General features: G+C 30.2%; 1 protein-coding gene across 1 annotated transcript in view; it reads right to left on the bottom strand.

Moving 5' to 3' along the window:
- Positions 1-20,881, bottom strand: part of RyR (Ryanodine receptor) — a 1,110,242-nt gene that overhangs the window by 532,797 nt on the left and 556,564 nt on the right. Inside the window, exons 22-23 of the mRNA XM_089598062.1 lie at positions 5,521-5,665; positions 5,133-5,428 (exon numbers count right to left, since the gene is read on the bottom strand). Of these exons, the coding sequence (XP_089454188.1) occupies positions 5,133-5,428; positions 5,521-5,665 (441 nt within the window). The remainder of the gene's footprint in view (positions 1-5,132; positions 5,429-5,520; positions 5,666-20,881) is intronic.

The raw sequence follows: 20,881 nt of genomic DNA, 5'->3' as shown, positions 1-20,881 counted from the left end.
AAGTTCTAATAATGTTAGAATATATTTGAGAAAATAACTGTTTTTACATGGTCATTATTACGCCACGTTATTAAAATCAAAATAGAATTAATATTGAAACATATCGAGATAATAATTTAAATATAAATAATATCATTAGAACAAAAATTTCTGATGTTAACTAATCTAAGGTAGATAAAAAAACATAACGTATACATTAAAAAAAGGATATAGTCGTATGTAATACTATTTTACAGTCCATTTAAATAATAAATAAATGTATAAAGTCAACAAAATTAGTATATAAATATCGTTTTATGTAATGATAAAACAAATTATTATATATATTTCATATAGTTTACTTTAATGAAGTAACGAAATAATACCGTGTTACTAAACAAGAATATATTTTTACGTATAGTATCAAGTAGAAATAAAATCTTCAATGAAAAAAAAAAATTTCACTTAAATGAGTAAATCATATTAAAAAATTTAAATTCGTTACATTAGAAGAATAAGTCAGAAAATTATAACGTATGTTTTAAAAAAAATATGTTTATTAATTTTCTAAATAATATGAAATTATTAAATAAAGATGACATTATTTTAAAGGGAGTGGTGGTAAGTGTTTCTTTAAAAGTGTAAGGAAACCTGTGAGTGGGGGAGAAGAGGGGGTCAAAAAGTAGTTAAAGAGAAAATAACACGATCTCCCACGTTAAAGCTTATCTCATTTAGAGAATAAGCTCAAGGGTGGCTAAAGGAAGCTCTTTAAAGTGATAAAAAAAAATTATTCGTTTATTCGGTTATAGGGTTATATAACAGTGAGGGTGGCTGAGGAGCAGCGTAAGAAGGAGAGGGGGGGGGGGCGAACAAAAATGTAATCCAATAAACATGAGGTAGAAACCGATAAAATTTTCCCTTATTAAAAGTGGTGCTAAGAGGGGTGGTGGGGGCTCAGACGGATTCTTTAAAATTAAGCGGGAGGGCTAAGGGAAATGGAGGGGGGCTCAACATAAATCTTACATAATAAAAAATAGGAAAATACCGACAGAAGTCTACCTTATGAAGAAGAATGGTGGGTGGCTAAGTGAGTAGGGGTAAAGAGGGGCAGGGGTTGTTTAAAATAACCTCTAAATTATTATACAAGATCACGTGAACTTTGATATTTAGTATACTTAGTTAAAAGATCAATGCTATTCGTACCGCAATATTTTAAATGATTTTCCTTTTAATATAGATTGTACATAGTAGATTGATCAGTCTACTTCATGGCAATGTATCATTTACACGTACAAAAGAGAATAGGACATATTTCATCAATCAATAAGGGCTAGAGAAACCGTCAAAAGAAAGTGCAGGTTGCTAAAGTTTGAAAGAGATAAGGTTAAAAAAGTTCTTAATGAGACTTTTAAACTTATTCCCGATCTTCTTTTTTTAATCATTGCTTAAACGAGGAGAAAAAGAACTTCTTTAATTAATTATTATTTTTGAAAACTACTACTTACCAAACCACAGAAAAAAATACGGTTATAATCGCGATTTGTTTCTGATTTACTTAAGGCTACTGTGAACCAAAGGAGGAATGACAACGATAAAATAAATATTAAGATCCAAAACAAAACTGATAATGTTAAAAATCTATATTAACAAATAGTTGATGGAAAAAATGAGCAAGTTTAAAAATTCAACAATATATTTTGACAACAATAAGACTAAGATGAATAAGTTTAAGTATTCCACAAGTTCTGGGAAAATAGAGCTATGTGTAAAAATATATTCTAATATATTACTAGTTGGAAAAGGTGATATGAACAATATCATATAATTTGTAAAACTTTAAGTGTACATTAAAAGGGATTTTGTAAAAAAAACCATTTTACTGCATTATAGTAAGGAATTTAGTACGATTATAGCTGTCATGTTTGATTTCGCAGTTACAAGAAAAGGAGAATTTTTCTTGACTAACTTAAGATTAAAAATCTGCGTAAAGCTAAGTATATGAATTGATGCATGCATACATTTACATTTGTTGAAAAATAACCGTCGAGGTATCTGAAAGTATTGGTAAGCGAAAAAGTGATAGCCGATGTCTTTCTGGTCTTCAAGATGTTGGCTGTAAATTCACTACAGATACACAGTACGGTACTAAACGTAAGAGACTGCAATGTTGCCATAACTATCAACCACAACAAACTTCTATCTTATCTACAAGCATTCGACTCCTTTTTCAATATAACTATTAAAATCAAGCTTAACGTTAAACAGCTTAAATATTAAGACTGAGAACTTATCTAAGCCTACGGTGCAAGTTAACGTACGGCTCCTCGGTAGCTCGAGTGGTAAAGTAACTGTTAAGTAAACAGAAGGTTGTGTGTTCGATCAACATGCAGTGAGGACATTTTTTTTCGTTCTTTCTTATTTCTTAAGAAATTTTCTTGAAATAAAAAATATGTAAATTTTGATTATAAGTCTTTGTATATTTGTCATACAGAAGGGCATGGCTGATTTTAAGAGTGATTGTATAAAGGTTCCATCTACATATGGGCGAATCGATATGATGATAAATGTTTTAATTTTGCTTGTATACCTCTAACAGTCATAGCTAACTTTAAACTTGTCTATAATCATCAGAATTATGTTCCAATACACGGATTCTATTTGTTGTCGGATTAATTTTGTACATGACAGGATGACTTTTCATAATATCATTTTTAGATGATGTTCTACATAAAACTATGATCTTATACTTGGTATAGCCTTTTACTAGACATTATAGGTTACTGCTACATTATTAAAATATTTACTTTCAAGAAGCCGAAACTGACTATGCTACTCACTTCTTTTTATCTCCTGAAAAAAGGTATTTTGTCTGGTAATCGCAAAACTAGATACACAGCGACTTAGACAAGTACATGTGATTTTCTTCGAATAAACAAGAAAACTACTCAGCTGAAATACTGTTTCCATGGTATATAATGTGGACGTTGGACAATTTTCCGTAATACTATCGGAATTGTTCCTAAAAACTAGCTGCACAATGCTGAAAAAGTGTATCTATTCAGCTCATTGAGAAAACTTATGGTTTGAGGAATTCAATTTTAAGATTTTTGATATAGCAGACTTAAGTTATCAGCCAATTAATAATGATACGAGCCACTATTTATCGGTTTTACAATGGAGCATACAAGGCCAAGTGTGTTGACTACATCGTTAGACTGTACAAAAAGTTCCTCCAAGATTCCCTTAAGTTTACAAAATGGGTGTAAACATTGCTTTACAACTTTATTTTTTAAATAAGCTTTACTATTTTACATTTATTAAGATTTTATTTTTACTACACGAATACCATCTGTCACTCTATAGGCAAACTCTATTAATTACCCTGAATCATTACTATTTACTTAATTAATTTTTTTGGTACACTGGTTTCTTACAGGTGATTCTATAGTTTAACCTTACTAATAAAGGTGTTTAGAATAAGGCTTTTATTAAAGTAATAAGCATACTACTACATGAAATTATCATGATAAAGGTTAAATACTAACAATAAACAAAATAAATCTTGATGCGGCTAGTCCACCACGTTTATACACAAGTCGTTACAGTAGTCATGCTCTAATTGAGTTTATTTTAAGTCAATTTAAAGTTATCTTTAATATAAGGACAGATAAAATAAAGTATTATTCGTATTATCTTAAATGTATTTTGAGTCACCCTTGCCCAGAAAAGAGAGGGCAGGAAGTTTAGAGCTGGCCTACCTGTACACAGCTTATCTTTGGAAAATTTTTGTTCGTTTTAAGTTTTAAAAAGTTTTGTGGCATTGCAACACATTAACGTATTTTTGCACAAATTCCATATATATGCTCGTTTGAATGATTGAATAAAAGCCACGTGCCACGTCGATATTCATGTGCTATGAGCACATATGGCGAATATCCGCACTTACAGAACCGTGGGACGACAATGAGAAAGAGAGCAGTGCACTTACACTTACACACTTATACAGGCACATCTACACAACAATTAAAGAACGTTGTTATTTTCTTTTTTGACAATTCAATTTTCATCTGGATTTTCTTTCAAGAGTCTTCTCCTTTGATCCACAAATTATATCTTTGTTATTGGCTCATAAATCTTATACTTTCATTTATTTTTCTCAATCCTAGCCCATCTTATCTTTTGTTCATTAACGTAAATTTTGTCAAAGATAAATTTTTATTTTTCATAATAATGCATTTTTAATTTAGCTGTTAAGACATTGCACCTAAATTTAGAAATATGGTTTTCACTCATCATTGTGTTAGCTTTCTCATAATGTAAACTTGTATCGTGGTTTCCTATTTATTATTGTTTTCGATGAACCAGTTTCCTTTATCAACTTAACCCGATCGTTAGGGTGGCATAAGTGTGCCACACTTTAGTATTTAGAGCTAGCTCACCTCTCAGCTAGCATTTTTGGAACTCAAGCTATCGTAAAACTGTCTCCAACTGAACTCAGAGTTACTTTACAATATATCTTTTAGCTCTTGAGTATCGTACATTAGAGAGGTAATCAATTTATCGCTTGTTCCTTAGAGATAAGAGCATTTGGTTGGAGCTTTTAGTAAGGTAGTGCGCACGCTACGATCCAGTTCACCAAAGCCTTTGCATACCACATAGCCTCATAGTTTACCTGTATCATTTTTTTAATTTTTTTATTTTACATCTCATTTCTTTACATGGGCTCTGCAAAATATTCTTGTTATTGGAAGTTTTCTGATCTTCTGATTTTTTTGGAAATTGTTGTTTCACACATTATAAAACTATGTATCGTCGTAGTTCTTTCAAAAAAAAGTTGGGTACTACTACTGAGATATGCCTTATTTACAACGTAGGCTAAAATTCGGAAATTTTTTAAATCCGTGACTATAAATGTAAATTAAAGTCATAATTTACATCTTTGTAAAAAAAACTTCTTACATTATCAACTCAAAAATAAAGAGGAAAATAGTTTCAAAAATGTTTCTAAGTTTTCGAAAACCTAATTTTTTAAGCAAGCTTTGAATACTAGTGAGTTAAATAAATCCTCATGTTAAGTGCATTGTAGGTACAGTTATAACTCATAGAACCATATTTAATCAAAAATTTATTAATACTAACGACATATTACTCACTGTTCCATTGATCGATCATAGTCATCTGTCATAATCACGGAAATTCTTCGAACCTTGAATGGATTAAAATCTTTTGTGTGCAGGTGGTACTGAGAAGTTACCCAACCGACATAAACATGTGTTGGGTCTTGTCCAGGGAAAATACGAACACCATAAAAATATTCGTTCATAAGTTTTAGACATTCAGTATCGTAAATTTCATTTCCGATCGCTTCAACTCCAGTTCCTGAGACAACAGACATGGTTTTTGGTGCGTTTCTTTCTGGTATTTGGGGTGGCACAACTTTTAGATCAATCTAGAACAAAACACAAATTCCACATTTCTTAATGATTTATATTTATTTTAATAAATATTGGTTCTAATTAAGAAAATATCAATATATCATACTGTAGAAACTCGAACCGTTGGTGATCTTCCAACCCCTATCTTACTAATTAGGGCAGGTCTTGCGATTCTTCCAATTTCACCCCTCATCTGTAGTTCTGGTGTCTTGGCTTTAGCATCTGGTGATTTAACTTTCCGTGAAAAAAACCTTAAAATGAAAATTAAATAGTTATCAATAAAAAATTTTTTCAGAATACAAAAATCCTAAATATCTCTTATCAGATAAGTTTACTTGTATTTATTCACACATTAAATAGTGTAACATATAAAAATATAAAGGATTTATACTTAAATAGGATACAAACGATGAAGTACATTTTCTACGAGCTCATAAATTACTAAATTTTAGTGAAGTTTTTTCAAAGTATCCATTACACAGCACTTAGAAGAAGCACAAGCACAAGAGTGAATACAATCATATTACTTATAGTACAAAAAATCACTCATCATACATAAATGGCAGTTTTTTTTGTATACAGCTATTAAAGTACTTTTTTCTCGTGATTTCAAGTAAATCTACGAAAAGAACAAATTTTGAAAGTCATTAATAGTTAATATACTAGTATTTTTATCTCAAAGATTTAAAGAAGTTGTAGATTTAATTCTGACATCGATAAGTTTAAATGTTTTTCTATAAGAATGTGAAAGAAGTCCTGGCACTATGGTACTTAATTGATAAAATAATAAATTATGAATTTATTTGACATTTATAAGATCAAATAAGGTTACTAAAAACTTCATATTATTTCAATCTGTTTCATGCATAAAAAATATAGTTTCAGATAACAAAAAATTCATACAACAGTATTTGATGAATTTGAACAATTGCAATAATGATCAAATAACAAGTAATCATCTTACTAATGTATGAAGCAAATTCTCAAAAACCGTTGTAATCGCTAACCATGAAAACAACTTAACCGATCTTGCTCAAATTTTGCATACTAATTTTTGAGACTTTCTAGATAGTTTTCATGCAGTTTTTTTCATAAAAAAATTAACAGCAACAGCAGTAAATAAACTCAAAGTTTTAAAAAGTACGCTTGCTTTTAACTTTCGTTTAGCAAAATACGCTAGGTGGTGTAGAAGTCAAATCGATAATACCTAAAATACAAGAAAGTGGGTCCAATTATAAGATCCCTGAGAAAATTCCCAAATAGCATAGTCGTTTACTGAGACTGCATCAAAAAAAGAGATGTAAGTCGTGCAGCTGGGTATCTCAGCTACCAATGACACTCTTTTCGAATAAAGAAGTGACTCACGTCAAATTCCATTTCAAACTGCCAATATTAACGAGTGACACGATTAAAAGGCGTTCTAATGACCAATGTCTCAAGCAAAATACCAAGAGATATCTAGCCCAAGCACACACAACCTGCTCTAACAATTTAGGATTTCGTAGTTGTTACTGTAAGAACGCTGGTGATACAAGAGCAGATCTTGCTACAACAGCAAGCCAAGTAAGACAACCCTAAGGAGTTAGGACAGCTACATCAGCTAAAAATTTTATCAGCCTTCTCCTCAGTGGTTCGTCCCAACGGCATACCCACAGAGAACGGATTCTGCAGGCCTACTTCTCCAATCAATGATAAACGGTTGGTTATCCGTAAAAGAACCCAAAGATGAGATATTCTTCTGCAAGTGGCGTATCTCTTTTTACCATGATCTCCATGATGTATGCAGTAACTTTAAGGGTAAGAGTCAAGCTACACGCAGTTGGCTCTACATAATCAAGAATAATAATGAGGAATGACTCGAAGTATCACTATTGGCCCTATTTAGGGCCATCATAAGTGTGTATGCTTCCTAATTATCCATCAATCTAATTGGTTTTTTTAAGAACCATCTAACGTTAAACTGCCTTGACAACAAATACATTCTTGCCACCGTTTCTGCCCATTATTAAACTAAGTCAGTCATTCACGAGCACACATTACAAGCGGAGTTGTCCGTCACGAGGCTGGTTATCCTGACTACCAACAACCCTGCATTATATTCTTATCTCTAAGCACTTAACCATAAATCACTGATCTTCTCCGAAATCTGTGCTTGGTAAACCATAGAGTTAAGCTACGAACGAGGAATAAATTTGAGCAAATGGCACAATCTTCAACAGGCAAGCATCACGAACTAATCCTTCCACTTTAGATACAACTAGCTTCAACGCTTCAGACATTTCAGTTCCCCTCCTAGTCAGTCTGGTGCTTCAACAGCGGGCTAGAGAAGATTACCCTGAGGTATCCAGACAGTCACGTTTGCTGGAAACTTCAGTCAAGAAAGAGCTGAACTCACCGATTTTTTTAGGTCCGTCAAACGTTGAAATATCTTACAAAAAATTTATAACAACCTAAAAAAGTGAGCAAGAAACAGCCTTTAGGGTTTACAAAAGTTTTAACCATGCCTACAGTCGTAAGAAGGTAAATTGGAAGGAGAACTTTGAATGCTTTTAACGTATGCAATTTTAGGCGTCGAGAAACAGACGCAGAACATTTATCGAGATTAGATTAGCTGTGCCAAAATAGACGAATAAATAAACTATTAGATGAAAGACCAGAATTGGTATATTCTTAGAGCTGTAGAATGTTTAACTTTCTGTTTAAGGAAAAGTTTGTAACTTTAAATCATGATACATAACCAAAATCAATCTAGTTCAATCAAGTTCTGTATCTAGACACTGCTTATACTATCTATCTACGCTCATAAATCGCGAGCTCTGGTCTACTCAGACGCCAGCAACAGTACCAAGAGCATAACAATTACCATGTACTCTTTATTAACTCAGTTTTTTGATATTCCTATCTTTAGTGTATTAGGAGAACTATGCCATTTTCACCTTAAGAGTTTGATATTCTGTACGTCTACTCGTTTATTCTCCATCTTGTATTAAATAAATATTGATGAGTGTTACCTAAATAGAAAAATGCATCACTCTTCTTGGAACTTGCAACCCCAGTTGCATCTATTCTAGCGACTCCAATAGGTTGTAGGCAACTAGCACTATGACTTGTGGTATTTTTGTAAGTGTTGCTGGAAGAGTCTTAAGAGAAGGATATGCGCAAGTCTTAAGATCCAATTAAGGGTTCTAGCTTTACAGTCAATTTTCACGTATGTGTATTAGAGTTGCAGCTACACACATGTGGCCAGACTAAGTGTATTATTATTATTTGTAAACAGCTTATGGCCAATTTTTTCTTAGTTCTTTTATTTTATGATGAATGCCACGCATTAGAAAATATTTATACCAGTACACAATACCATTAGCCTGCCGTGAAACTCAAATCAGGCACCTGGAAATACAGAGTTGTTTATTTACATAAGCGTAAAATAATAAGCGTTCTCTCGCAAGTGTATTTCTCAAGAGAGGCTGCTGTATCAGAGAAAAACTTAAAATTAACATTTGTTTGTGCACCTTTTTTTCATGCCACTGGGTAGTATGCAGTGCAGCAACACAGACGAGTGTGTAATGTAGTGCAGTGTAGAATGGTATGTGTGGTTTATGCAGTTTTTCGATATCAAGGAACAAGCAATAAGCTTTGATCTGAAAAATCAAAACACTCCAAAGATTTAAAAAAATCCATAGGAAAATCTTATTCAAAGTAAAATATAAGGTAAGGGTTATATGGCTTCGTTAATAAGAAAATTTGTTTTCTCATCTAATCAACTTTATTTGTTAGAACTTTATTTATTCTCTACTAAGAATGTATTTATACATGTTTATAGAGATCTAGGTGTATTTATGCCTAGATCCATCTGGAATTTGTATAGAAATATATCTATATTATACAATTGCTTGGTTGGGGCATTCCACACGATAACACACCTACGACTGCCTCACAAATAAGATCAAATTCCGTCATTTTTTCCTTTATTTCGACTAAGCTGAATTTTATCTGTACTCCCAACAGCCCTCCACAACATAGGTCATGGCATAGCCTAGCAGCACTACTGCCAACCTGTACTAATTGTTGATAGATTCCACTTCTTACTTACGTAGTGTCACAATCACACTTCTTTAGAAAAGAGCTGCGGATTGCGGATCGCATTAAAAAATGTTCCTCAACTTAATTATCTTGATACACCAAAATTTCCGTAACGCACAATGCTCAGTACTGTGGCAGCATTTCCAGAATACACTTATGACAGAGGGTTACATTCTCTATTTACTTTTGGCAGCAATTTAAATATACAGCAGCATACACAGCCTCTTATGGACCAATAATCTGTTTCACGCGTTTATTTTAATAGTATTATGTCTACAGCAACTGACATAGTTTTATTGGGCATTAAGTATATTTTTGAGCTAAAAAATACCTATTTTATGTTGCATTATAAAAAAATTATTATTTTTTCTCACATACGTGTATTTTGTAAGTCAGTATTGCGGTTTTCCTTGAATATCAATTCATTTCGTGAAGTACTTTTAAGATAGTACATTAAAATCTAATATTTTTAATGCTTACTCATTCGTTATATGCATTTCATACAAAAAATCTACGTTTCTTTTATTATGAAATTACAGGACCCCCCCTACAATACATTTCGCTGCTCCATATCGCTTCACAGCCACCCTATCAAATTGAAACTTCTATCTCTCAGAATCTTTAATGCAACTTAATTTTTACAGAATTCAATTGAAGATCAGCAAAAAGATTTGTTAAACTGACCAACTAAATTACTGTTAAGACAGAAAAGTATATAGTACATAATCTTCTTTTTTAATCAACATCGTTTATCATTAATTATGTATTAATTAATAAATTTTCACACTACGCAAAGGGTAATACTGTGGCCCCTTAAGAGTTTTTTTTGTTTGGGGAGGTCTTGGTAATGTTTGAAGAAGAAAGGTATGTAAATTTCAACAACTTCCAGTTCATCTGAATAGGATTGAAAAAAAAAAAAAGATTTCCTTAACTTCAATGTTAAATGTTAATACTACCATACAATACCAAGTAATTTTATTAATAAAAATATCATTGTAGGTTACAATATTGTTCGATCGTATGAAAAACTCTTATAACATAATGAAGTTCTTGATGAATTCAAGAACCTGAACAATAACTGTTTTTAAGAAAAAATGGTCAGAATATATATTTTATTGTTGTAAATAGCCATGAAAACCTTTATGATTGAACCATTTAAAAAATTTAACTAAAAAATTAGTATTAAAGAAAATAAAACCATTTAAGGCAATTGATATTTAAAGTCAAGGTTAGATTATTAATATTATGCTTATAAATCAAATATTTATTATTAAACTTTATTTTGAATTTTAAATTTGTTATCTGATTCATTTTTAATAAAAATAGTATTCGGATTTTGAACTCTTGAAAAAGCAACGTATGCTTGACCGTGTCGAAAAAAAATTTTTTGTAAATACATCCGATTATTATCAAAACTTAGAGCCTGAGCTTTGCTTATTGTTATGGAAAATTCGGCTTCCAAAGGAAATTGTTTTTGGTAAAATGTAGATGGCAGTGAAAAAGAATTTTCTGTATTTAAAATTGATTCTGATATTAAAACTCTGTCTCCTATTTTCTCTCCTGTTATTATTTGTGCTTTAATGTTGTATTTACATAGTTTATAAAAACATTCTTCTACAATTACTTAAGCCATCTGATAAACTCAAATTTCAAATTAACATAACGATTGCTCCAACTTTTAACTTGAATTCACGAGATAAAAAGCATTTAATTTGTATTATTTAAAATTTCTAGTGGAAAATCTTAATGTATTATTATATCATTTATTTAATGGATATATTTATAAGTAGCATAATATAAACTTTAATTTATTCATAGTGTCTATTCACACTGTATATCAACATAATTAAGTGAATATAGTGGATACGCATGTGCAATGGACAACTCTACTGTCCAGTACTTATATAGTCTTTTTAGTGATCATAATCAACCTGTAGTATCGCTTTGCCTTCAATAGAATAGTAGTACATGCCAGTGAATGTCACTTCACGACGTTAATTACCTATATAGATTTCTCATAAATTTTACTTATATTCGTTAAAGCATAAAAAAACCACAAAAATCTGCAGATAATTAAACTGTACCGTATTTTATAAGTTTAATTTTCAAAAATCTCAATTGAAAACATAATCTTACGAAAGAATCACATAAGTTTGCATGTATAACAAAATGATCCGTGGAAATTTTTGAATTTTTTTGTATGATGCATTACTATGAGATAAACTTATTAAATTTTGAAATGAGTCCATAAGTGGCTCTTTAAATAAAATAAAAAAGAGGAGGTTGAGTATGCATAAGATCATATGTATAGCTTTATCTATTAAACGACAGTAATTTCCAGAGTTGTTGCATACATGTGCTTTTCTTACCTCTCTGAAGTTCTTATTCATCCTGTTATCTGTTATAAGTATCATTAAGTTAAAAAAGTCACGTTAGTCCTAAACAAAAGATTGCAAAAGAATAAAACAAAATAAAAACTTATTTATGTATTAAAAACTTTTGTACGCATAAAGCATTAGTAATAAAAAAAGATAAAAAAATCGATAAACTACTTAAAAACAATAGAAAAAAATTAAAACGTCGTATAAACAATTATTAGTGTACTTATGTTAAAAGTAACAATGTAATTATAATAAAATAAGTATCTTATTCTGTAAAAACAGTAGCTACAAATAAATGTTTATTCCTGAGTTTTGAAAAAAACTATTTAATTCTTAAAAAAAGTTAATTTTGTTAATTAATTTATAAGCAGTAAATAAAAATTAAAATTAGAAATAAGCTAAGAAGTACACTATAACAAAAAAAATCAGGTTAATCTACAATAGGGATAGCACGTACCAGAGTGGATAGGGTATTCAGCTAGTGTACAGAAAAACTGATTGGATCAATCTCGAGTTTTGAGAAAAGTGTTTTTTTTTATTTTTATTTTGAGAAAATTAAGTGTAAGATGAGGAATCACAGTTTGAAAATATTTTTTCGTCGCAGTTCCAATTGAGTAGTATGGTGTATTGAATTAGGATTGGCGAGATAAAATGAAAAATTTACTTCTGCTTCACATTTGCTTCAGGTCACCAATCTGAAATTGTTGGCTTGAAAAACCTAAAATTATAATTTTACGTGTTTCTATTATACTTCATTAAAAGACTCTCCTTTTAGGATAGAGGAGTGGGAGGTTGACGCGTAGAGTGTGAAGGGGGTAGAGAACCTAACTAGTATGTAAATACACAAATGAGTAAAAAAGCTGTAAACTAATATAGCTAAGCGTATAGTAATTTGAAGTTGCACAGTAGGCTTTATACTTACATCGGATAACCTACTCATGAAAACTGATCAGACTCCAATAAAAAATAAGGATGTTTATACTTTATCGCTGCTAGGGTAAATAGGCAAATGCGTATTTATGTAATTTATTTGATCTTTGGGCTTTTTTAAATAATTAATCATAATTTTTCAAAAACTTATGATAATCTTTACTTCATTTGTAACATAAGTTACTACATTTTCATGACATCCTGTTTTAACGAAACTTTTTTATTCGTGCGAGAAGCAACTTTTAAGCTACATTTACTGGCGTGTAATACTATCCTATAAACGATTAACTGGTACTATAGGATGTTAATAATTCTCGAAGTAAACCAAAGGCTTATATTTTTTACTTTCTTATCACAAGCCTATTTTGTCGTTTTCAGAACATTATGCAAATAAATCTTATAACGAGATTAAAAGCCATGCAGTGATAACGTAATCTACTTTTATACATCTTGTTTCAGTTAAAAATAACTTATTACGTACGCATTATTATTTAGTTTGTATCATATTTCATTTCACAAAATTTTAGTCATCCACTACATCGAATATAAAATAAAATAAATACATATCATTCAGAATGGTTTTCCAATATTTTTTAAGCCTTTTTTAAGGCATCTATTGTGGGTATCATATATGCGACTAGTTGTAACAATAAGTGCGTCAAAGTATGAGACAGATGCGACCGCGTATTGAGATATGTTATCAGGGAAGGCAATTGTTTTAAAATAATAATAAAAAGAGTCAATAAAAATGAGTACTCTTATACTAACCAGCCTAGCAGCACATCGTGCCATAGCTACAAGGCCAAACCATGATTAATTAATATGCATATAATGATTTCAATGATGATTGGAAAAGTTTCCGTTCTACAAAAGACATTTTTATATTTATATATCATCTGTCAGATAGTATCATGAATGTATAACTTCATACTTGGATACCCAAGCGCCCAATGCCACTGGTGTTTTATTAAGAATAATATGCATAATAATAAGAATTATAAAATACAGAGTATGTAATGACCAAAAGTGATAGATGCAGAAAACTATACACATTGAAGAGCGAGAGTAATTATAAGAACAAAAAGAAGGTTATAGGAAGGCTCACGAAGTTTTACCTTCTTATAGATGTATATATCTGGAAGTATGTAAGATCTGAAAAAGTCGCTTTTACCAAACACACACACTACACACTTACATATTTTAAAAAAAGTTCCTACGCAACAAAACCTTTGTGGTATTTAAAAACTTTAAGTACATTTTATTTTAATACGTATGTATTCACGTTTAAATTTAATGTTCTACTGTAAAAAAAATAATTTTTCGATGTAAAACAGTAACTTGAAAATCTTTTTTTTAACTGAAGATATTTAATAAAATTCAATGGTATACGTATAAATAATATTTACGTACTATCATATAGTATAGATTCGTTCATTCATAAAAGTTAACTGTATCAAATAATTATAAAAATTTACTTTATAATGTTGTAAAACAATATTTAATTAATTTTTGGATATTTTCCGACCAGGTAAAAAACGATTTTTAGAATTTATATAATATTTACTAATTTAAAACTACTTTTCTTTTAATTCTAGAACTACTTTATACAGATTTTATATGTCTTAAACTTTAAAAGACTTATTGGAAAAATAAAGTGTTTGAACAATATTTTAAAAAATTGATGGAGAGATGCGTGGAGTACGGAGGGAGGTGGAGCATTACTAGTATGTATAAATAGAAGTATATATAAATATATATACCAGTAGGGCTTCCCCTCCTGAAAGCTCCAACGACCAACACCCCACAAAAAACAAAGGATCAATAAATTCAATCTTTAATGAAATTCTTAAGCTGTGTGATTAATCAATTATAGTTCACAAATTGATGATATATTTTAACAACCTTGTACTGTCATATTACCTTATCAATTCACGAAATTTTTCGCTTGGTTTCAAATTTTGGATAATACATAAGTTAATAACATTAATAATGTAATCGTGCTCTTTCATGCAGAAAGCAACTTTTTTGATTAGAAGACAAATCTTGTGAATCGTGTAGTTCACCGATTTCTGTAAACATTTGTTTGAAGGAAGATAATAATTCTTAGGAGGTTTCATTTTTTATGAAAATGTTTAACTATATTTACAATAAATTAAGTACAGATAAAATTACATTTTCTTAATAATTAATTATAACCAAAATTTTCTTATTTATTGTTGGAAATTAGAGAAGAAAAAATAAAATCATTTAAAACTTATGTAACACAGAAAATTGATGATATTAATTGACACTTTTCTTTAAAAAAAAAAAAAGTCTAATACATCATGCTATTCTCACTTTCCAAAATAGACACACTTAACTTTTAAACAACAAAATTTTATATTATTTACCAAAAAAAAAGAAAACTTACTATAGCATAGATCATGCACCTTATAAAGTAGTTTATAAGTCTGAAGAAGAAGTTTACATAAAATTTCCTGTTAAAGTTCTTAATAATATTCGTAAAGGTTTGCCATCTCATAAGGTAAATTTAAAAATTGGAGCAATCACAATGCTAATTAGAAACGAAAGAGTTGCTGACAGCCTATATAATGACACAAAATAACATATTCTTTAGAATGAAGCATTTAAGCTTAAATTATCACTGGTAAAAGAATCGGAAAAAGTTTGTATTTCAAAGATAACTTTAAACACTGAAAATACTTTAAGTCACATGGAAGCGCCACGAGGTAACTTTGATAAAGCAGATAAAGACTCGGCAACCACGCTACTTTTTACGTAAAATTTGCCTACTAGAATTTTTAAATAACAAAAAATATGTATTTTTGCCGGTGTGGCAAATAGATTTAAGCTTCATTCAGACTCTATATATATATATATATATATATATATATATATATATAACAGCGTTACTGAAAAATATAGGCCAGAAGTTTTTTAGGTTAACCAAAATTGGACCTGTGTATCTTGAACTCCTCAAATTCGTTTCCCAAATATTTTCTGGCTTAGCCATTATGAAATATGGTTTTATTGTTAAGTCAGCTGCTAGCCACATTTTTCCTATGCATGATTGGGATAGGTGTGTTCCGAAAACTAGTAAAAGCTACCAACAGTGTAATATCAGCTAGAGGTACTTCCTAATTTCACAGTTGATAGCTCACAGCATTGGGATTTCTCAGAAGCTAAGATGGTGGAGCGCTTGCTTCCCACCTCGAGAGCTTGGATTCAAGAATCCGCTCTCTCACTTCCTCCTGGTATTCGAGGCATATGCGTTAGCATACACTAGGCTCGGATAGGGTGATTGGAAAGACACAATAAAACACAGTAAAATTAAACAGCCTAAAATAACAACTTTTAATGTCACTCAAAGGCCAAGAAAAATCACAGTTAATATTTACAAAAATAGTAAAGGTCAAAATAATACAGGAGGAAAGAAATAATGACTATAGTCTTAAAGCAATGAACTATTCAAATATATAAAAGCGAAGAATGTAGAAAGAAAAGAGTCAAGTTGAATAACACAATATGTAAACACACACTGGCCTTGAGCTCGCAAAAGAGTTTGAAAGTTAGACGAATGAATATGAAAATGAAAGCACTGATATTATATAACTGATTGAAATATTGATTAACGAAAAACGATTGTCTGTAGAAATGCACAATTACTGTCTGTAGAAATACACAATTTCTGTCTGTAGAAATACACAAGAGTTTCACTGAATCTTGCTGTTGATAATCACTGGTAGTTCAATGAAATTAACTATTTGAGCTGGTCTGCAGATTATGCAGTGAGCAACTTAAACAAAGCAGTAAGTGCACTGCACTGCATAACTGAGCTTTGTCCACTGTATTGACAAAGTTAATCAGAAGATTTACACTAGCATTTAAGGTGATGTATGCACCTTTGAATGCTAGAGTTTGGCAACGTTAATTAAGAGAGTCTATCTTTGACGAGAGCTGAGTATAATCTGGCGCTTACAGTATACAAAGCTTGCCGCGTGAATACGCACACACACACCTGCAGCGCGCCAAGTCGATCAAGCACACACGCACAGAGCGTTGGGCCGACAGAGACTACAACTGTACACAATGTACACAAAAGCCGGACCTACTGTCTGTTGCTCTCATTTCCTAATACCTGGGTAACTCTCATTTACATAGGCAACTGGTATATAGCATTTTACTGTAGGATGCAGATTTGCAGAAAATGATAGAGAACAACAATGTCTCAGAAAAATGGGATGGGTGAATAACTCTCTCATAGTAAAACCATCCTATGAATAATCAATTATATGAATAATATAATAGTAATACATGTGGCAAATCTTTGTACTGTTTATACATGTGTATATTCACAGCCATCAAACAAAGCCAGACAAGACGTGACATTCCTAAGGTAGGATACTTACTTGACGGCAAATTCCAAGTCATGCGTCAAAATTTTTATATCTGGAATACATCGATATCTTATTATCCTAACCCTAAATTTCGCATGCCTTTAACGTAAGCACATTAGGTTTAGTACCTAAAATAAAATTTGTAAGAAATATATAAATTATTCGCAATAAACAAAATAATTTTTTAGTAATAGTATTGAGTAATATTAACTTTGAAGGGTACTTTATGCAAAACTCACACAAAATACGTTAATGGCTCACTATACCAAAGGTATACAAGAATGTTAGGGCAAAAGTCAATATTACTTACTTTGATTTCGTTAAAGTACACGTACAAAATAGTATTATTCTACATGCCGTACAAAATTTACATTACGTTTAGGTTCAAAATAAGGATCCTACGGTTTCTGTATTTTGATTATAGAGATTTTTAAGGATACTGCTTCATTAGGAAAAAAACTATTTGTTTTCAGTATATAACGACTTCAGAAATCACTTTCAAAATAACAACTCAAAACATCAAACTTACCAAACCTTTCTGTTTTGTTAAAAGGTATTTATATTGGTCTTTATTACCTTTTGTTCGTTACAAAATGCAATTTCTTCTAGTATTAGCATTTTTCATAACCATTAATAATAAATTACTAAATCTCAAGTCCAGAGCCTTACTAATGTTTTTTACTTTTAAAAAAAAGTTTAGTCTCCCATAGTAAATTGTACGTTGTTTTATCACGATGTAAATTAAAAATAAATTATCCATTTAACTTAATCATAACGATGAATTAAAAATAGATAATATTTTTTCAGAAAAATTTCTTTTTATTTCATACAAATTGTAATAAACAAAAAAATTGTGTCGATTCGTTGTGTCTCCAAGTTTCTTAACAATATTATTACCATGAGAATATGAAACAAAACATTTTTTCAAAGTTAAAATTTTAGACTCATAACTAAGTGGATAATGATGAATTTCTTGTTTGAGTACAAGAACTGCTTGGCAAAAACAAAGGACACAAAATAACTCAGTAAACTTTACTGAGTAATTTCAATTGCTTTTTCGTGGAATGTAAGACTAAGAGAGAGAACCACAATTTAGTTATTCAAGTAGTTTATTCATTGCCTATTGTATTTGTATAATTTATATAGTTAATGTATTTATTAAAAGTGTAATAAAAAGTAATCAGCATGCCAAAGCACTACTCTATAGTCTGTATGGAAAATTGCTCAACATTTTATTAATGCAAATTGTGTATGGTACTTTTTTTCGAAATAACGGAGGATTGAAACAAATTATTTTACACATTTTTTTACTTTTTATAAAGAGCATTGAAAGGTTGTTCAAACTTAAGACCTTATTTAGAAGAGGAAAATAGTGAGAAATTAAAGAGGGGGTCAGTAGGGGCCTCCAGATGAGTTTTTTCTTTCAATTTTGCAAGGCAGTAAGAGGCCTGTAGTTTTTCTTTAATTCTCGTGGTTGGGGAGGCTTTCAGGGTTTTCCTTGAGTTTAAAGGGGTCAGTAGAGGCTGCACAGGGGTTCTTACTTTTTTTTTTTATGTTAAAAACCGGCTACCACCCTTATTTCTGCACCAATTTAAAAATTCCTTTTATCTCCGTAATTTTAAAAATTGTAGAATTGTACACCTTATGAAATAACACTTACGTATTCAGCCTTATATCTATGAACAAAAATAATTATTCAACACTCTGTAGGTTACGTTATTCGAATAAATGAAAGATTTCGTAATTCTAATGACTTGATACAATTCTATAAAATAAAAATGGAACAGTACTGTTTTCGATACTTTAATTAATTTTATTAAATCATGGTATGCATTATTTTTTTTAGGGCCCATCACCTATTTGTGTATAAAAAATTTTTTTAAATGTATTTTAGGTTACGTTTCTCTGAAAAGTAAATGAATGAGCAAATATAAATAACTACATTTAGAATTGTGATCCTTAAAGAAAATAAAAACCATTTTTGGTGATTTACAATTATGATTTGTTCTTAGATCTACTAATATTCTATTAGGTACACTTGTAACTTAATTCTAAAATGGCAAAAAGTAAGATTTTCAGATAGTCAAACTGGTATATTGTAATATACAACTTATTTTAATAATTTCTAAGAATCCTTACAAATTTTCTTTACGTTTTTTAACAGTATCTTATATTGAACTGTATTTATAATTTCATTTTAAAAGTAGTGACTTACAAACAGAAAATTAAATTATGCAATGACACTTCTTTGCCGTTAATAGAACATTTTTAAAAACCATAACTTATTTAAAAAACCTTTTAATGTCCTTTATAAAAGGTAAAAAAATTTGTAAAATAATTTATTACATTTCTCTATTATTTCGAAAAAAGACCACATACAATTTACATTATTAAAATGTTAGGCAACTTTTCATACAGACTATGGAGTGTTGCTTATGGCGTGCTAATTACTTTTTATTACACTTTTAATAAATACATTAACCATATAAATTATATAAATACAATAGGCAATGAATGAACTACTTGAATAACTAAATTGTGGTTCTCTCTCTTAGTCTTACATTCCACGAAAAGGCAATTGAAATAACTCTGTAAAGTCTACTGAGTTATTTTGTGTCCTTTGTTTTTTCCAAGCATTTCTTGTACTTAAACAAAAAATTGGTCATAATCCACTTAGTTATGAGTCTAAAATTTTAACTTTTAAAAGAAAATGTTTTGTTTGATATTCTAATCTTAAAAATATTGTTAAGCAACTTGAAGACAAAATGAATCTATAAAATTTTTTGATTTATTACAATTTGTATGAAATAAAAAGAAATTTTTCTGAAACAATATTTTCCATTTTTAATTCATCGTCACGATTAAGTAAAATGGATAATTTATTGTTACATTTACATCGTGATAAAACAACATACAATTTATTATGGGAGCCTTCATTTTTTCCTAAAAGAAACCAACACTGTCGAAGCTTTGGACTTGAGATTTATTAATTTATCATTAATGGTTATTAAAAATGCTAATATTAGAAGAAATTGCATTCTGTACTAAACAAAGGGTACTAAAGACCAATAATAATACCTATCAACAAAACAGAAAGGTTAGGTAAGCTTGAGGTTTTGAGTAATCATTTTGAAAGGGACTTCTGAAGCCCTTGTACACTGAAAACACGTAGTATTTTTTTTAATGAGTCAGTAGCCCTAAGAAACTCTGAAATCAAAGTACAAAAATGGTGGGATCCTTTTTTAAACCTTAACGCTACATACATTTTGTAAGGCATGTAAAATACTACTGTTTAGTATGTATTCAGTTTACAAGTTATATTTATTGTGCTACTTTTACATCAAAATCATTTCTCTTGCAATAGTAACGCTTTTCTTGTCTCTTCTACTCTTTTACGTGCAAAATCAAAACTAAGACTTTCACCTGTATCAAGCTCATGTTAAGCTTTTCTGTACCACAAGCTATTTTTATTCTATTATTTTGATGTATGGATCCAAAATGCTTGAGACATTTAAACTTAACTGTTTTGAGCAATAGTCAGTCAGCTTATGATCACTGTTGACAACGCTTCTCTCACAGCGAACATTCAGATTTAGATTTTTAAATAAATTTGTACATAGTTGTAAGCAACGTCATAATTTAATGCCAACATTTTAAGGCAAGTTTTTAGACTGAC

The sequence above is a fragment of the Copidosoma floridanum genome, unplaced genomic scaffold, assembly GCF_036245765.1.
Source record: "Copidosoma floridanum isolate Cflo_tuat_1 unplaced genomic scaffold, Cflo_Japanese_pri ptg000004l, whole genome shotgun sequence".
Lineage (NCBI taxonomy): Eukaryota > Metazoa > Arthropoda > Insecta > Hymenoptera > Encyrtidae > Copidosoma > Copidosoma floridanum.
This window is presented reverse-complemented; position numbering and strand designations above follow the sequence as displayed.